Here is a 19,753-nt window from a genome sequence, read left to right on the forward strand (position 1 = left end):
ATACTTAGGCTCAGCCACAGGGACAGGCCATCCCGAAAGCCCTGAGCCCAGGCTACAGTCTTTTCTTTCTACTCATTAGCTGCCACCATTCCCACGAAGGCTTTAGCCTTTGCTACAGCACTGGAATGTCACCAAGGTTCTACATTTTCAAGAGCCACAATGGTTGCCACACTTCCATAGCCTCCTTTCCGAAAGTAGCACCAGACACCAGGGTCATGCTACTCAGCAACCCTGAGACTTGGTGGGTGTGGCCACTTGAGTCCATATCATATAAGGAGATATATATATATATATCCCTCCTGTGTGACCATCTGACCTTGAAGAGCCAGAACTCAATCATTTCCAAATATATAACCACAGATAAATCTCTTTCCCTTTTTTAAAAGATTTACTTATTTATTCTATATAAGTACACTGTAGCTGTCTTCAGACACACCAGAGAGGGCATCAGATCCCATTACAGATGGTTGTGAGCCACCATGTGGTTGCTGGGAATTGAACTCAGGACCTCTGGAAGGGCAGTCAGTGCTCTTAACCACTGAGCCACCTCTCCAGCCCCTTACCATTCTCACTTCCATGATCTTTCCCTTATTCCTTTCTTTTGGATAGCACCTTGCTGTGTAGACCTGGCTATTCTGGTACTTGCCGAGTAAACCGGATTGATCTTGAACCCACAGCAATCCTCAGTCATATACCAGCCTCTGAAGAACTAGGATTACAGGCCTGGATCACCAAGCCTGCCTGCTCTTTTGTATCTTTCTTACCCACCTGCTTTATTATGTGTGTGTGTGTCCTGTCTGTGTGTATATCTGTGTACCACGTGTATGTAGTAGTCACAAAGGACAGAGGGCATTGGGTCCCCTGGAACTGGAGTTAGACATCCGTAAGCTACCATGGGGTACTGGGAATTGAACCTGGGTCCTCTGGAAGAGCAGCCTGTGGTCTTCACCACTGAGCCATCTCTCCCAGCTCTTGATTCACTTGTTTATCTTAAAGTACCTCAGAGCTGGTGGCGATGGTGTGGTGGTGAACACCTATAGTTCCAGTAGGAGTTCAGGGCTAATCCCCACTATACTGAGTTCAGAGCCAATCTAGGCCACATGAAACCCTATATTAAGACACTAGAAAATTAAAGGAAGGAAGGAAGGAAGACAGAGGAGAGAAAGGGAGACAGACCAGCCACATATGAAACAAATCCGAAGTTGATTTTTATCTCAATTAACAGCATTTTAATTGAATGGTATCTGGGCCGTTCTCACCACAATACTACTGGTACAGTACGATTCACGGTCATTTATTTTCTAAATCTTTACAGTTGTTTCTTTTCAGACAGCCTCAACCCATGGCTCGGGCTGCCTTGAACTCATGACGCAGCTGAGAATAACCCTGAACTTCTGATCCTCCTGCCTCCTCGCAAATGCTGGGACAACATCTCTCTACCATGCCGGCTGCCTCTGCATCCCCATGGCTGCCCTCAGCTGCTCTGGGTACTTCTGCCTTTGCTCCCTAGCAGTTTAAGCTGGGTCACATCAGCCCTTCGCAGATTTCCCCACAGCCCTTTTATCTTTGGGGCTAAAGCTGCAACCTCCCCTCCAAGGGCTCCAAGAGTAAGAAAAGAACTTATTCTTTCTAATCCTCGAATGTCCCGACATGACTTCTCCTTGGGACATTTACGTGCATGGTTCTTTCTGTACGAATCTTTCCTCTCCTTAGCTCATGACCTCAGAACTGGGTTACTTAAGTCCCAGAAGAGAGGGCCACACCTAAACTACCCTTTGCATCTTCTTCCTGTTGTTTTGGGCTAATAGTTGCTAAGCTAACTGACTGTGTGTGTGTGTGTGTGTGTGTGTGTGTGTGTGTGTGTGTGTGTGTGTACACGTGCGCACGCATATGTGTGTATGTCATTTCCTCCACTAGAATGAAAATGATCCTAAGGAGATGTAGTCTGTATTTTTTTTTAAAGATTTATTTTATTTATTCTATATAAGTACACTGTAGCTGTCTGCAGACACACCAGAAGAGGGCATCAGATCCCATTACAGATGGTTGTGAGCCACCATGTGGTTGCTGGGATTTGAACTCAGGACCTCTGGAAGAGCAGTCCGTGCTCTTAACCACTGAGCCATCTCTCCAGCCCAGTCTGTATTTTTAATGTCTAAAACAGTGCTTAGCACATAGTAGGTGTCCTATGTCATAGTAGGTATGAACTAGACGGGTAAAAGGAAACACAGAGGAAATGGGAAAATAGGCAGGCGAGAGAAGGCGAGAGCAGCAGGTGGCTGGGTGGCTAACGGTGCTTTTGTTTTTTCCCCTTTTGTTCTGTTTCTGTATTTTTGTTTTTTGATGGGGCTTTATACTGCAGGCGAGGCTGGTCTAGAACTCATCATGTAGCCCAGGTAGGCCTCAAACTTGCAGCAATCCTCCTGCCTCAGCTAGGAGTGCTAGGATTATTGGCTTGAATTGCAGCCCCCAAATGCTTTTTTTCCTGTTAAGGCACCAGGGAGCTCGGTTTTGAAATCACAGGAAGATTAAGCTGGAGACCCAGTTAATACCACTCTCCAGAGGGAGCAAGTGTTAGGTACCTGTCTAAGCTGCGCTCCTATGACACTAAATCCTTTAGCGCTGAGGCCGGGAGACTTCTCTACCTGTGAGTTCGAAGTCAGCCTGGGTGCAGAGCGAGACTCCATCCTAGAGAAAGGGACAGGATCTGGCCCAGCTGGAAGTTACAGAGGGGAGAGTAGACAGTGGACTGACAGGGAGATTGAGGGACCCTGCAGCTGACAAACTTGCTAACTAGACCGGGCCAGCCCCAAGCAAAGAACCCAGCAAATGGGCACAGCTGCGGTTTCCTTTTAAACGCAAATGCTTCCATTTGGAGACAGGGTTGGCGGCACCTGCTCTCATTTGGTGGGCATTTCACTAACCATAGTAAGGCATTCGGCCCCCTGTCCTTTTCTTAGTGCAGAAAAGGGGGCTGGGGGGTGGGGCGCGTCCAAAAGTAAAACACTGAAACTAGGATTCCCTGCATCTAAGCCAACTTCTCCCGGCAAATGGCTTGCCCATCGGGCCAACTGGCACAAATGTCCAGCTCAGCTGTCACGGAGCCCAAGCCCCACAGAGGGGCAGGTGGCCCAGCCACACAGACGGCTTAAGTTCCACGCACCCCGGGGGCCTCTGAGCACTTACGTTTTTCTTCCTTTCCATGTTTGCTTCTTCAGCTGCTTTCTGGTACCTTCAGAGAAGGGAGAGAAAAGACATCTTGGGGTTAAACTTTGCTTCTGCTCCTTTTGTTTTTAGAAACCTGTTTTGCACGCCCGTTTCTGCCAGCTTTCGTCTCCAACCAAGTCTCCCAGGTTGGTGGAGCAGAATCGTAGCGCCCATACTTGATGGGCCCTGGACAGTCACATGCTTTGATAAAATATGATGATCCAGGAGGCTGAGGTCAAACGAGAGAAACCACTGCAGAGGGTGCAGGCTGCAGGCGGAGCTGAGCTGCTGTACCAACACCACACAGCTCTGGGCTCCATCCCCGTCACCGTACAAACTAGATATGAGCCAGATGTCCTGGCAGGAGGGTTAGGTGTCCAAGGTCCTCCTCAGCTACACTGAGTTTGAGGCTAACCTGTACTACATGAGACCAAAACCAAAGCCTTCGGAATTAGTCGACTAAAAACAGCATTCCACGAATTCTATTGCACAGGGCCCCTCCTCCCACACACAGACAGTGACATCTCTGAGATCTTAGTTGCTGTTGGCATGTCTCTGAGGTACTCCACCTGCAATGCCTGAACTTAGACCAAACTAAGGACTGATATGAGAGATACTCCAGCTCATTTATGGGAACTCGATGGTATGAGGTTTCAGTTCTTTTTGAAGGGGGAGGTGTCTGCATGTGTGTAGAGGTTCACATAACCCACCGGAGCATACACAGAGGATACAAAAGGACACGGGATGTCTTTATCTATTGCTTTCTGCCTTCCCCTGGGTACCCTGAACCCAGAATCAGTGATCTGGCGACCATGCTGTCTCTGTTCTTCCCAGCTCTGGGGTCACAGGTATATGGAGTTGTGCTTGGCTTGCTTTGTTTGAGACAGGGACTCTCTATGTATCCCTGGCTGACCCAGAACTCTCCATGTAGACCAGACTGGCCCCGAACTCACAGAGACCCACTAGCCTCTGCTTCCTGAGTGTTCAAATTAAAGATGTGTGCCACCATGCCTGGCAGGATCAGTTTTTTACATGGGTGCTGGGGGCACCCCAAGTGATGTCCTCATGCAGCGAGCTCTGAGCCCCTTCCCTGGCCCTGCCTCTTTTCTTTTTCTCACACCTGTGGTCTTATATGGACTTCAATGTTCAATCCTGCTTCAACCTCACAGATCAGATGTTTCACCAGCACCTGATTTTATACGGTGCTGGCCTTGAGCATAGCGGGGCACTAGGGAATCGCTCTACCCAGTGAGCTACTTCTTCAGCAGAACATACTTTACTTAGCAAATAGAAAGAGATATTTTTTTGTATTTTCAAAAGCAAGCATGCCTCACTGGGGATGGGACAGGAGAGTGAGTTCCATCAAATATCGCTGGTGGGAAGGCAAAACCTCTTGGGAAGGCATCTGTCACCTTCCTGCAGAAAAGTAAACACAAACGTCAACTTTTATTCTCAAACTTTATCCCACGGACACCCTTAAATAAGAAAAATGATGTCTTAAGTTAGTTCATTTGTCACAGCATTAACCGCAGTAGCTCAGAGTGAAGACAGACTGGCTGCCCCGGGGCACAGAGCCAGAGAATGAGTGACGGTGTACAATAAAACTGGGCTCCTTGGAAGCAGTATCTCGGACAAGGGGAAAGAGATGATCTGAATCCCTCTGAACACTGAGCTTGAGAACGGTAAATCTCATGTCATCTATTTTATCACAGGTAAACAGTGGTGTGGGCATGAAAACGGATATATAGTACAATGGAATAAAATAATGCACAAACAAGCCCTGCTGTACACGGTCCAGCGACTTCTGACAGATATGCACAATGATCTGGAGGGGAGGTCCAGTTATTTCCACAACACGGTCGTGAAGACCAGATATCCACACACGAGGAAACAACATCTCACAGAATTCCATGTATAAAGTGAATCAAATGTGAGACGATAAAACTTGAGGGTGGGGTGTGGAAACACACACAGAGAAAAGCTTTATGACTGGGTTATTTTCTTCTTGTTCCAAAAACATTTATCTATTTTATTCGATGCGTGTGTGTGTGTGTGTGTGTGTGTGTGTGTGTGTGTGCTTGAGAATTCCTATGCGTGTGTAAGGCCCACAGAGTTCAGAAGAAGACATCAGAGCTCCTGGATCTGGAGTTAAAGATGGTGGTGAGCAGCCGTATGGGTGGTGGGAACCACTGTCCACTCTTCTAGAAGAGCAGCCAGGGCTCTTCAGCACTCAGTCATCACCCCAGCCCTTCCGCCCTGAAGAATAGAATCTTGCTTTGTAGTCCCACCCTGACCTGGAATTTGCTACAGACCCCATGTTGACTTTGATCTTTGAACCCCAGATATTCCTTTCCCAGTATAGGCACTGTCTTAGTCAGGGTTCCTATTCCTGCACAAACATCATGACCAAGAAACAAGTTGTTGAGGAAAGGGTTTATTCAGCTTACACTTCCACATTGCTGTTCCTCACAAAGGAAGTCAGGACAGGAACTCACACAGGACAGGAACCTGGAGGCAGGAGCTGATGCAGAGGCCATGGAGGGGGGCTGCCTACTGGCTTGCTTCCCCTGGCTTGCTCAACTTGCTTTCTTATAGAACCCAGGACCACCAGCCCAGGGATGGCACCATCCACAATGAGCCCTCCCACACTTGATCACTAGTTGAGAAAATGCCTTACAGCTGGGTCTCATGGAGGCGTTTCCTCACTGAGGCTCCTTTCTCTGTGATAACTCCAGTTTGTGTCAAGTCGACACACAAAACCAGCCAGTACAGGCATGCAGCACCAAATCCAGCCATGACACTGGATTTGGCAATGACTTCTTAGATATGATACCAAGAGAATAGGGAACCAGATAAAAATAGATGAAGTGGATTTCAACAAAATTAAAGACGATGTGCACCACAGAACAGGATCAGCTGTGTCTAAGTGCCAGTAGAAAGGAGGAGAACATTAGGGGCGCACATGTCTAATGAGGAATTAACAGCCAGATTACACAATAACAACAAAACAAACGAAAAAACACAAGATGAATTCTGTACGGTGTATTCATTTTAAAGATAAACTCAAAACCGTTACATTTCTATTCAAGGACTAAGCACTGCTAAGCGCCGGAGAAGCTGAGGCAGAAGAACTGAAAGTTTAAAGGTTTTTAAACAAAGGCTGAGAGGGAGGGGGGACTGGAGAGGTGGCTCAGTGGTTAAGAGCACTGACTGCTCTTCCAGAGGACCTGAGTTCAATTCCCAGCAACCACATGGGGGCTCACAACCACCTGCAATATCCTTAAATATATACGCACAAATTAATCAACAATTAATTAATGTGATAAAGACAGTTCTGCATTATAATTCAAACAAACCCAAACAGGGTTGTGGGGTGATAGTTGTCTAGCACTTATAAACACCTGATTTGTCAATACTGGATTTAGGGGGGAAAAAAGAGATCTAAATAATATAGTTACCTACAGTGATGAGTCCTTCAAAGGAAAAGAACAGATTGCTTATGAACAACGTAGTCTGTAGGCTGGAAAAATTAATGCTATTATAAATGTACGCAGCAAATTAATACAGCAGCTGTTTTTCTTTATCCTAGCTAGTTCCCCAATAATGACACAGAGACTCCAAGATTTATTTGCAACTTAAGAGTACAATAACTATGGGCTGGAGCGATGGCTCAGTGGTTAAGAGCACTGACTGCTCTTCCAGAGGTTCTGAGTTCAATTCCCAGCAACCACATGGTGGCTCACAACCATCTGTAATGGGATCCAGTGCCCTCTTCTGTTGTGTCTGAAGACATCGACAGTGTACTCATATACATAAAATAAATAAATCTTTAAAAAAAAAAAAAGAAGAGTACAATAACTAGTCACTATGATTTTATTCTAGTCCTTTAATCTAATCTGGCTACCTTCTCCAAGATATTTGCATTTTTATATTGCTCCGGTTCTCTAGGCTTCAGGTGTGTTCTCCCATGCCCCGCCCCCCAACCGCGCTTCCTCAGATTGACTCCCCTTTTCTTTTTTTTTTATTGTTATTGTTATTATTATTTTTTTGATTTTTTTTTTATTAACTTGAATATTTCTTATATACATTTGAAAGTGTTATTCCTTTCCGGTTTCAGGCAAACATCCCCTTCCTCCCCCTTCCTTATGGGTGTTCCCTCCCCACCCCTCCCCCCATTGCCGCCCTCCCCCCGACAGTCTAGTTCACTGGGGGTTCAGTCTTAGCAGGACCCAGGGCTTCCCCTTCCACTGGTGCTCTTACTAGGATATTCATTGCTACCTATGAGGTCAGAGTCCAGGGTCAGTCCATGTATAGTCTTTAGGTAGTGGCTTAGTCCCTGGAAGCTCTGGTTGCTTGGCAGACTCCCCTTTTCTTTTCTGTCTTTCTGTCTCTGTCTCTGTCTGTCTCTCTCCCTCTCCTTCCTTCCTTCCCTGGCTAGCGGAAGTCCCGCCCTATTCTCTCTATCGCCTAGTTACTGTCTCCTCCAGCTTTGATTGACAAGGCAGGGAATAAATGGTAAGCATTGTTTACACAAACTTGAGATAGTCTTGACTATCTAGCATTATAGTTCTGTGTGCAGATTGAAACAGAGGGTAAGCTGGAGAGACGAGCATTTAAATAACATTAGGTTAGACTTCACTCTGCGCACACGTGACGTCGCTCCGGGACTGTAGGCCGCACTCTCCTTACTGCGACACCCTACAGCGTACTCAACAAACCCGCCACACACTGCCTCGCAGTACAGCCTCCTCAACAGACCTGGTTTTGTTTTGTTAAAAAATAAAATAAAAGAGGCAAACTATGCCTTTAATTCCAGCAAGCAGGAGGCAGAGGCAGGAGGATCTCAGCAAGTTGGAGGCCAGCCTGGTCTACAGAGAGAGTTCCAGGGCAGCCAGGGCTACACAGAGAAACTGTGTTTCAAAAACAAAAAACAGGGGTTGGGGATTTAGCTCAGCGGTAGAGCGCTTGCCTATCGAGCGCAAGGCCCTGTTCTGGGTTCGGTCCCCAGCTCCGAAAAAAAGAAAAGAAAAAAAAACAAAGGACAAAAAAGCCAAAACCCAAAAGGGAACAGAAGAGCCTAACCAGCCCTGGGAGTATAGCTCAGAGTGCTTGCCTAACCCAGCCTTGGACTCCGAGCTTCACATAAGCCAAACATGGTGACACAGACCTGTAACTCCAGCACTGGAGAGGTGGAGGCAGGAGGATGAGAAGTTCAAAGTCATCCTTGGCTACAGAATGACTTTGAGGTCAACCTGGACTATATGACACCCTGCCTAAAATGGAAAAAAAAAAAAAAGACTTGATAATTCGACAATGTGCTTATGTGTTGAAATATATCATACTCCAGAAACATATACAATTATAATTTTTCTTTTTTGTTGTTTTTGGGTTTTTTTGAGACAGGGTTTCTCTGTATAGCCCCCACCCCTATCCCCCAGGCTGTCCTGGAACTCACTCTGTAGACCAGGCTGGCCTTACACTCAGAGATCTGCCTGGTAGGAACAATGCTGGACACAGATTCGTCTCTTTTGGACAGGTGGGAGGTGGTCAGAGGACAACTTTCAGAGGTCAGTTTTTGTCTTCTGCACTGTCCCTGGAACTGAATTCAGGTCATGAGACTTGGCAGCAAGGGTCTTGATTTGCTTAGCCACCTCACTAGCTCCATTTTTTTTTCTTGGTCTTTTTAAAAAGTGAGTGGTGACAGAGGCACATGGTCTTTAATCCCAGCACTTGGGAGGCAGAGGATGGCTCAATGGCTGAGTTCCACTACAGCCTGGCCTATGCTGTGGGTTCTAGGACAGCCGGGGTTACATAATGAGACCCTGTCTGAAACAACAACAACAACAAAACAACCAAACCAATCAAACACTCTCAGGCTTCTAAAATAAATCAGTGGAAATAACGTCTACCGGGAAGGCAGATTCTGAAGGAAGCAACTTTGGGAGCTGGGTTGAATAATTTTGTCGAGTTGACACAAGCTAGGGTTATCCAAGAGAAGGGACTGCCAACTGAGAAAATATTCCTGTAAGGTCTGGCTGTGGCAAGCCTGTCCAGCATATTCTTTTTTTAAAGATTTATTTATCTATGTAAGTACACTGTAGCTGTCTTCAGTCACACCAGAAGAGGGCATCAGATCCCATTACAGATGGTTGTGAGCCACCATGTGGTTGCTGGGATTTGAACTCAGGACCTCTAGAAGAGCAGTCAGTGCTCTTAGCCGCTGAGCCATCTCTCCAGCCCTGTCCAGCATATTAATTAGTGATTGATGGCGAAGGGCCCAGCTCATTGTGGGTAGGACCATCCCTGGGCTGGCAGTCCTATACAAAGGCAGGCCGAGCGAGCCATGGAGAGCAAGCCAGTAAGCAGCACCCCTCCATGGCCTCTGTGTCAGCTCCTGCCTCCAGGTTCCTGCCCTGTTTGAGTTCTTGTCCTGACTTCCCTCAGTGATGAACAGGGATGTGGAAGTATAAGATGAATAAATGCTTGTCTCCCCAAGTTGCTTTTGGTCATGGAGTTTCATCACAGCAGCAGTGACCCTAACCAGAACAGAGATCACGAAAACCCAAGCGTTCAGTGTCAGCCATGTAACTGCCCAGTGGGTGGCAGCCATGCTTATTACATTTAGTATGTGTTTGTGCATGCACACGCACATGTGAAGGTCACAGGACAACTTGCAGGAGTTGCTTTTCTCAGTCTACTCTGTGAATCCTGGAGGTCAAAACCCAGATCACTAAGTGGGGCAGCCAGTGCCTTTATCTGCTGAGCCATCTTGCTGGTCCAGGTAGGAGCCATTAGACGCAAGCGTCTGAGCGCTGAGGAGAGGCAAGGGCCAGTCACAAACATTTAGGCCTTGTCTGCAGAATGGATAGTGCAAGAAGATGCACAAGGCTCGGCGCTGGAGAGGAAGAAGGTGTTAGAACAGCAAGGGATGGAGGGGCAGGAAAACCAGGGGACTGGCAGAGATGTCAAGGGAAGGGAGAAACGGCAAGAGGCCGTGGGAAGACAGAGGGGAACTTGGCAACACAGATGTTAGTCTTGGTAGTCGTCTTCCATGATAAAGAGAACTCAGACTTGGCACCATGACCGCTGCTACCCTTTCCTTCTCCACTACTGTTGCTCTGCAGCCCAGGCTCCCTTGAAACCTGGTATGTACTGGAGGGTGGTCTTAAGATGCTAACTGTCCAGCCTTAATGCTCATTTAAATTATCTCCAGGTTTTTAACCACTGAAAATAGTGCTTCAGTGACTCTCTCTCTCTCTCTCTCTCTCTCTCTCTCTCTCTCTCTCTCTCTCTCTCTCTGTGTAAATATATATATAATATATATATATATATATATATATATATATATATATATATGTAATTTTTCCCCTCCAACTGAACTACGAGGACTTAAGAGACTGCCTTAAGTAGGAATTGAGAAACTCAGCGGATTGCAGTTAAACTGGAACTTAGACCTGGCCTTGAACTTTCGTTTCCACACCCCGTGACAATCATCTACTGTTTATTACATCGATAAATCGGTACAGAGAGCCAGACACCATCAGCACACAGGCTTACGGCCAGTGAATTGTTCTCACATCGAGCATGGTTGAATAAATACTCAGAGGTTCCCTTTCCTTCACTGTCCTAAGAGAAGTACGGATCTTAAAATACCAAATACTTCAGTTGTTTGCTTGTTTTGTTTTTTGCAATGGGGTTTCATGGCCTTGAACATGCTGTGTAGGCCAGGCTGGCCCACCTCCAAGTACTGGGTAGGCACTATCATGCTAAGTGCTTGTCTTTCAAATGACACCCAGTACCTGGCGTCCAAGGAGGCCAGAAGAAGGCATCAGATCCCCTTGGACTGGAGTAACAGATGGTTGTGAGCTGCCAAGATGCTGGGAACTGAACCTGTGTCCTCTAGAAGAGCAGCTGGTGTCCTTAACCACTGATCCATCTCTTCCTCCTTGAGATGGTGTTTCTCTGTGTTGGTCAAGCTAGACTCCACCTTCTGGGCTCAACTGACCCTTCCAAGCATAAGCTACCATGGAGGCTGGTAAGCCCAACAGACCTAACCTTTCTGCTATGGCCTCACCAAAGCTGGGCAAGTACTCCACACTGGACTTTGTTAACATCTCTGAAGTGTAGCGCCAGAATCCAGGCCTCAGACTTGGTTTGGAAAAGTGGGAAGGGCACTCTGAAGACTCAAGTTGAGAACAAGAGGATTTGCAATGGTGTTCTCTAAGCAAGACCAAGTGTGGTGGTACTGGATGCAATCCCAGCACTCAGGAGGATGTGTGCCAAGGCCAGCCTGGGCTACACATTAAAACATGCTCTCCAAAGAGAAGAGTTCTATAATTGAAGTCTCGTCCCACTTCCCTTCCCAGATTTCCACAGATGACCGTCCCCCCGCCCCACATATGGAATCTAATCTTGCAACTGTTCGTTAATGCACAGCTGCGGGGCAGGCAGCTGACAGAGGATACTAAAATTATCTGTGGAGAGTAATAACAGTGTCTGAAATATTTCTAAGGCCAGAGAGCAGAGTTCCTGAGCTATGACTCCTGCTTGTGCGCTTTCACAGAGAGCGAGGGGAACTCTGGGCCCGAAGAAGGAAACATGGAAACTCCCAAGGTATTTTCTCCTGGAACAATTTCACCACTAAAATGTTAAAGGGAAGTAAAAGAGGAAGCCATCGAGGGAGGTCTGAGAGCCTTTTTCATCGTTATTATTAAATAAGGACACACACTCACACACACACACTCACACACACACACACACACACACACACTCACACACACACTCTCACACACCAACTAAACCCGTACCCTCTTTAGCACGGGAATTCAGCCGTAAAGGTATACTGCTCAGCAGGAGCCATGATACGGGGAAGACGCAACTGGTGGGGGCTGAGGCATGGGTGGGCTGGACTGACCAGTTCCTCAGCTCGTGAGTGACCTCGTGACTGTTAATGTGGGACAGAGGTCAGGCAGGTGTGGTTTCTGACCCTGTCAGCTGCTCGACACTCATTTCAGTACTACCCTACACAGAGCCTAACAGGGAAGCGCAATCAGGGCAGGGCCTGGGCTCAGCCCTTCCCTCCTTCCAGAACTAGCTCTGGAGCCTCTTCCGAAGACCCAGGTCTTCGGGGAAGGCGGCCTAAAAATAACAGGGCCAGATTCCCTTTAAACAGGAAACTCGGGCTAAGAGACCAAACCCCACCAGTTAGCCTTTACCAAGAAGAGAATCACATGACGCTGGGGCCATAGGGAGGAGAAACCAAAGCTCTCCAAACTGCCATTAACAGGACCTTTCTCGTGCCGGGTCATGGTTCATGAAGCAGAGACTTTCTGCATGCATAATTTATAAATAATATAAATGCGATCTAAGAATATATACATTCATAAAGAGGTAAGTGCTGAACTATGAAAAGCACGAGACGTAGGCTCTGTTCCAGAAACTACTCTTCTGTAGAGATAACTATAAGATGAATCCCTTTTTGACCCCAGAGAGGGTTTCTCTGTGTAGCCCTGGCTGTCCTGGAACTTGATCTGTAGACCAGGCTGGCCTAGAACTCGCAGAGCTCCTCCTGCCTCTGCCTGTCAAGTATTGGAATGAAGAGTGTGCACACCGGGCTCTGCTCCAACTTTATTCACTTATTTTAAGGTAACTCTTTAAACGGACAAACATAGTCCTGTAGCCATCTTTGGGAATACATGGTGAGTGAACTCAAAAGTATCATGCAGTATTAGCAGCGTGTTTCCATTTAATATGAAACCAAGGAGAGAAACTCAGGCTGAGCCCTTCGCTGGTCCCACTTCTGTATTTTATTATTAATATTAATAATACTCTGTGTGTGTGTGTGTGTGTGTGTGTGTGTGTGTGTGTGTGTGTGTAGGCTAGAAGAGGGAATGCTATCCTCTGTGCTAGAGTCCGAGGTGTCTGTGCGTCACCTGATGGGGTGCTGGGAACCATACTCTGGTCTTCTGAAAAGCAATCTGGACTCTTAACCTCAGAGCCGCCTCTCCAGCAGTCTGTCTCTCCAGCAGTCTGTCTGTCCCATGCCTTTACTTCCTGCTCCACTGGAATGTTCCCCACTGTGTTTCTAACCCACAAATCAAATGCCATTTATCTCCCAAAACCAGTTCAACACGTTAAGATAAACGCCCTGGGGGCGGGGGGGAAACACTAAACAGAAAGACAAACTCAAATGTTAACTCCAGCAGGTTTTCTCAACTACAGAACCGAGAAGCCACTCCCCTGCAGGTTTTGTGAGGGTTAGAAATACGGTCTGTACCTTCCTACCAACAATCCAGCAGCTGGGAACATCACTGGGAGGAAGAGTGTATGCTTGGCTCGCACCAGACATTAGGTTCAAGCCCCAGAATCTCCAGACACACAAGAGAAGCCTGGTAAGTCGGTTGCGACTAAATGGGTTCAGGACTTACAACTTTGTATCTGCATGGTTTCTCTTTATGGCCTTCATATAGAGAAGATAGTTAACCTACTAGTCTAAGGAGAAGGTGACCTATAAGATCCTTTTAAGAAGACCACCAGTCCTGACAATGGAGGGTGGTGTGTGTGTGTGTGTGTGTGTTTGTGTGTGTGTGTGTGTGCACTCATATGCACACATGCATGCACAAAGATACTATCTTTGTGAACTTGGCTCATATGACTGAGCTTCAGTCCACAGAAAAACTTTTAAAACAACAACAACAACAACAGCTCAGGCAGAAGCAGTTAGAAACATCTTCTCTTCTTGTAGAGGACCCAAACTTGGTTCATACCACCTATATAGTGTGACTCCCTAACTCCAGTTCTAGGGGATGCAATGTCTCCAAGGACACAGAATACATGTGGTACATATATCCCAGCAGCGAATGGATGGATGGATGGATGGATGGATGGATGGATGGATGAATGAATAAATAAATAAATGCTACCAAGATGAATGCCCCGCCCCCGACTTTCTAAGGAGTGTCAAACCCTCGTGAGAACCGGCTAGACCAGGCAGGGCTAGGGTAGAGGGTACTGAGCAGAGCAGAGAGCTTGGAGAGATTCTCCAGCTACAGATAAGCTGAGTGCCAGCCAGGGAGACACCAGTGCCACTGTACGAGGGAGCATGTGGGACTCAGCCTGAGACACTGAGATCCGCTTTCCGAATTAAGTTGCTACTAGCTCTTCCCTCAGTTGGGGCAAGCACCTCAACCCTGACTGTCACCCCCGAGGCACCAAGAATGTCTTAACTTCAGGTTCTCAGCAGAATCAATAACGTTTTTTAAGTGCTCAAAAACAAACGCAAAGAGGAGTGTCTGTCACAAAGTGACCGTGCTGGGCAAGGGTATCCCTGTGAGATCCAAGTGTGAGACCCGTGAAAATAGGAGACTGGGACAAGCAGCAGGGAAGGCTCTGATGAGGGACCAGAGGGGGGCAGGACACAGAGACAGGCTTGAGAAGGAAAGAAGAGGAAGAAAATGGGAAGATATTCTACTGATAAAGCCAAGGATGGGAGCCAAAGACTCATTGCTACAGGAACAATTAGTTGCCATGGCAACTAGAAACATGGCGGATCTGACTGGGTGTGTTTTTTCTCCTGGCTCTTACTTTTCTTTGGTTGCCACAACTTCTGCATTTGGAGGAAGGAGAAATGATTACTATATTACACGAGGAAAATATCCTTTACCTAAAGTGACCAACACACTCTCAACGGGGGAACAGCAAAATGAAAATGATGGTGGGGGCTGGAGAGATGGCTCAGTGGTTAAGAGCACTGCTCTTCCAGAGGTCCTGAGTTCAATTCCCTGTAACCACAAGGTGGCTCATAACTATCTGTAATGGGACCCAATGCCCTCTTCTGGTGTGTCTGAAGATAGCTACAGTGTACTTATAGATAATAAATAAATAAATCTTTAAAGAAAATACAGTTAGATGTGGTGGAACATGCCTTTACTCCCAGCATTCAGGAACCAGAGGCAAGCAGATCTTTATGGGTTTCAGGCCAGCTTGGTCTACATAGGGAGATCCAGGACAGTCAAGGCTACATAGTAAGATCCAGTCTCAAAACAAAACAAAAACACCAACAGACAATAACAACAATAACATAAGAGTATAATTAATAACAATAAATAAATCTTTCAAGAAAAAAGAAAGAAGGGTTGGGGATTTAGCTCAGAGGTAGAGCGCTTGCCTAGGAAGCGCAAGGCCCTGGGTTCGGTCCCCAGCTCCGGAAAAAAAAAAAAAAAGATGCAGGCCTCACAGCACGGGTTTAGGACTTCAGAACAGGGCATGGCACATGACGAGTCAGTACTGGAGATGCAGGAGAGCTGCCATTGTGGCTCCTGGCTGCAGAGCATTTCAGGGACGTGCAGAAAGAGCAGACAGCACTACACAGACACAGAACTCAGGTCATGAGAAAGCCAAGCCTAGTTAACCGCAGGTAGGGCTGAGGAGGGTGAAAACGTGAGTGTGCTTCTCTGCAGAACGGGGATTCCCCAGGCCTGTGAATCATATCCCGCACCTCTCCTATTCCTCTGCTGTCTTCCCGTTCCTGCTGGCCCCCCCACACCCCAACAGCTTTCACTCGAGTTCCCATGAAAGCCCCATTAATTATCTCCGTGTCACCAATCTCTCACTGGATTCCTGCTATTGCCAGAAGCATCTTAGAGAAACACAAGTCTCATCTTGTCAGTCTTCCCTGCAGGAAAACGTCCCTCTGCACCTCGCTGTTAACCCAACTGAACCCCAGCCACTGCACAGAGTTCGAGCTGTGCCTAACTGAACCATACAGGCCCTTCCCGTTCAAATCTTTGCCAAACAGTTGGGTCAAGAGGTAGAGGCAGGAGTTCAAGGTTATCCTCAGCGACTCGGCAAGTGCAAAGCCAGCCTGAGCTGGAAGAGACTCTGTCTAAACAAAACAAGAAAGCCCCAAGACAGCTAGGCCCCATTGCAGACACAACAGAGGAGTCTTTAAAAGGCTTGGGAGACTCACCAGAGATGGCTTAAAGATGTGTTAAAGGGAACTGGGGTTGTAGCTCAGTGGGGGACTGCTTGCCTGGACTATATGAGGTTCTGGGGTTCAATCCCTACAACTTAAAGAAAAGGAACAAGTGACAGGCAGGGTGGTGCCCTAGCATCTGTTGAGAAGAGACAGGAAACTGGGTATTCAGACTTGTTACATAATGAGGTCTAAGACCCGGTCTCAAAAAAAAAAAAAAAAAAAAAAAAAGTATCTGACTTTCTTCCCACCAGAAGGTGGAGCCAAATTCCATTCCCTTCCTGCAGAATATGCCCCAGCCTCAGAGAATATGGCAACTGATAAGTGTATGGCTTCCAAGGTCTGGGCAGGCATGGAGCTTCCAGCTCCTCCCCTCTTGCCCTCCCTCCCCTCCAGACGTTTGCCTTTGGAACCCAGCCACCAAGCCAAAGAGTCACATGGACTGGCCATGTGTAGGTGTTCCAGCTCTGACTCCAGCTGAGATCCCAGACAGCTCAACTTCCTGATCTGTGAGTGAGTGAGTGAGTTTCCCGATGTCCGAGGCCCCCAGCCCTCGAGCTGTCCCCCCCCCCCAGCTGACGCTAAGTTGAGGAGAGACAAACCCAAATCAGACAGCCATTCCAAACACTGCCATTTGTTACTTTATACCTCAGGGCTTTAGGGATTTAGGGAGGCAAACTTGCACTGTGGAGTTAAACCCCTAGAAGGATGAGGTTACTGGCTGGCCTGGAATTCTTTTTATTTTTAAATTTATTTTATTTTATACGTATGGGTGTGTGTCTGCATATGTCTGTGGGCGATGTGCCTGGTGTCGGTAGAGCCCAATAGAGAGTGTCTGCCTGGAACTAGAGTTATAGACGATTGTGAGCTGCCCTGTGGGTGTTGGGATTCGAACTCAGGTCCTCTGGAAGAGCAGCCAGTGCTCCTAACGGATGCATCTCGCTAGCCCCTGCTCCGGAATTCTTTATGTAAACCAGACTTGGCCTAGGGCTTGCAGAGATCCTCCTGTCTTTGGCTCCCAGGTGCTGGGATTACAGGTTTGCACCATCATACCTGGTTTATTTATTTTGTTGGATCTCAATAAACTGTTCGGATTGGTCTTAAACTCAGCTTGTAGCCCTGGCAGACCATGAAGTTGAAATCCTCCTGCCTCAGACTCCCGAATACTTGGGATTACAAATCTCTGACACTAGGCCATGAATTTTGGGTCTTGAGACCGAGTCTTTGCTACTTTGTGGGTTCTTCTTCTTCTTCCCACCCTTTATCCCTGCTCCCTTATCACTTCTGAGGAGAGAGAAAAAAGGAGAGGGAGAGGGGGGAGAGGGGGAGGGGAGGGAGGGAGAGGGAGAGAGGAGAGAGAGAGAGAGAGAGAGAGAGAGAGAGAGAGAGAGAGAGAGAGAGAAACCTCCCAGCCTGACTCTCTAGGCCCTAGCAGTCACACACTCTTTGAATTCCAAGCATCACACAGTTGCAGGAATTCTCTACAGCTGGTAAAACCACGCCTCTGCCAGAGCACCAGGGGAATCATAGTCAGCTGCCGCAGGCAGTCCAAGAGGAAGGAAACTTATTCTTATAATACTTTTGTGTTTTTCAGAGAAACCAAAATTCCAGAATTGCCACCAAAATAATAGAGCTGACATTGGTCTCAAAACATCGATCCTTCTGCCTCAGCCTCCTGAGTGTGGGAGTGTAGGCATGTGCTACCGTGTATATCAAGACTTTTTTAAAAAACAGAACTGGGACACTGTATCATTAATGAGTACTCTAAGGAGTCATTCTTTTTAAAAGTTTAAATCTGTGTTTCTTTTGTTTTGTGTATGTGTGTGTGTGTCTGTGTGCGTGTGTGTGTGAATGTGTCTGTGTGAATGTGTCTGTGTGAATGTGTGTGTTTCTGTGTGAATGTGAGTGTGTGTGAGTGAGTGTGTGTGTGTGTACGTACACATGTGCCATGGCCTTCAAGAGTTGGCTTTTTACCTGTTGAGCCAGTTACCAGCTCCTCACAAATCTTTAGATGTGGAAAAATGGCGGGCCTAGAGTAAACTGTAAGTCTCTGAAGTCTGGTATTAAGACAACAGCTTTCCTCTTCCCTGGTGTGTTTTCTTCTCATGTGAGGATGGTGGTTTCTGACAGAAAACTGCAGCAAGAGAGAATGCATCATGAAACAGTACGGGCAGACCGCCATTTGTCCCCACTGCACTCCAACTTGGGAGATAGCTGGGGACAGCATCTGCCTCACAGCAGATACACAGGGATTTGTTATCAAGGTGACACTGTGGGTAGCAGAGACTCCCTGCTAGTATTAACTACATCCTAGACACCGTTCCTAAAATCACCCTCTTCACATTTTTACTCTTTTCACAATTAAGGCAGCTTCACCATGATGGTGAGCCTACCACCCGTAGGGGTGGGTCTGATGCTAAGGTCCTGTTTCCCAATTGGTTCTTGATCTATCAATGAGCTGGATGGAATAGGTGGGACTTCTGGGTCCCAGCAGGCAAGCTAGCACATGCCTGCGGGAGAAAGTAAAGGAGTCGTCCCCCACCCCACCCCACCCCGTCCCCACCCCGTCCTCACCCCCCGCCATGCCTCGTGGGGAGAAAGGCCAACCAGCCAAGTGAGATCTCGGGCAGGGTAGCCACAGGCTGCTTCTCCAGGTGGGAGGTTGGGATATTGAGCTGAGACTAAAAACGTAACTGAGCAGCTGAAGCTAGGGCAGGTTGAGAGGTGATGTTACTGGGAAGGGCATAGCCGCGATAGATTGGAGGCAACCATAAATTGGGACAATAAGAGACAATAAGACAGGTTGAAACTGATCAGTGTGTGTGTGTGTGTGTGTGTGTGTGTGTGTGTGTGTGTGTGTGTGTACGCACGGGCGCTTCACACCCGATGATCGAAGGGAAATCTGGGCAGGGGCTGGTGGCCCATTCCCAGAGCTTAAAGAGGGGTAGGTAGCAAAAACTGCAGGGCAACAACCACCTGTGCTGGGCTCTGCCCCGCCGGCACATCTCGGCTCTCTGGTGTGCTACCCTCTAGCCAGTCCTTTCCCATGTGTGTGCTCCAGCCACCCTGCTCCTCACTAGACACAGAGATGCAGGAAGTTCTTCAGGTTGAAGGCCAGTGGAGGGGGTAGCATACGCGTTTTTTTTTCTCGACACCCCCCCCCTCCATACAGGGTTTCTCAATGTGGCCCTGGGCTATCCCGGAACTCGCTCTGTGGACCGCACTAGCCTCAAACTCAAAGATCCACTTGCCCCTGCCTCCCCAGCGCTGGCTGCCACACCTGGCCGGCAAATGTTTCTCATTTTCTTAAAGGGCCGGATGGAAAATATTTTAGACTTTTGAGATAATGGTTTCTGTTAATCCAGTGTCTGGCGGCTTAGCACGAGAGCAAAGGCAAGCTGCGAAGGGATGCCTGAGTTTCGCCAAACCCTTACTTGCTAAACCCCACTATCAGACACTTGAAGTGGTACAAGTGTAACGGATACCCTTAATTTTAAATGTTATTTCAACTCTGACAGGCGGGGGATGTAGCCCAGGGAGGGAGCACACACCTAGCATGTACAAGGCTCTGGG

The 19,753-nt window shown here is 47.5% G+C and overlaps 1 protein-coding gene across 1 annotated transcript in view; it reads right to left on the reverse strand.

Annotated features, from left to right (window-relative positions):
- Nucleotides 1-19,753, reverse strand: part of Lima1 (LIM domain and actin binding 1) — a 65,687-nt gene that overhangs the window by 43,526 nt on the left and 2,408 nt on the right. Inside the window, exon 2 of the mRNA XM_032886501.1 lies at nt 3,187-3,232. Within this exon, the coding sequence (XP_032742392.1) occupies nt 3,187-3,232 (46 nt within the window). The remainder of the gene's footprint in view (nt 1-3,186; nt 3,233-19,753) is intronic.

The sequence above is a fragment of the Rattus rattus genome, chromosome 1 (assembly GCF_011064425.1).
Source record: "Rattus rattus isolate New Zealand chromosome 1, Rrattus_CSIRO_v1, whole genome shotgun sequence".
Classification (NCBI taxonomy): domain Eukaryota; kingdom Metazoa; phylum Chordata; class Mammalia; order Rodentia; family Muridae; genus Rattus; species Rattus rattus.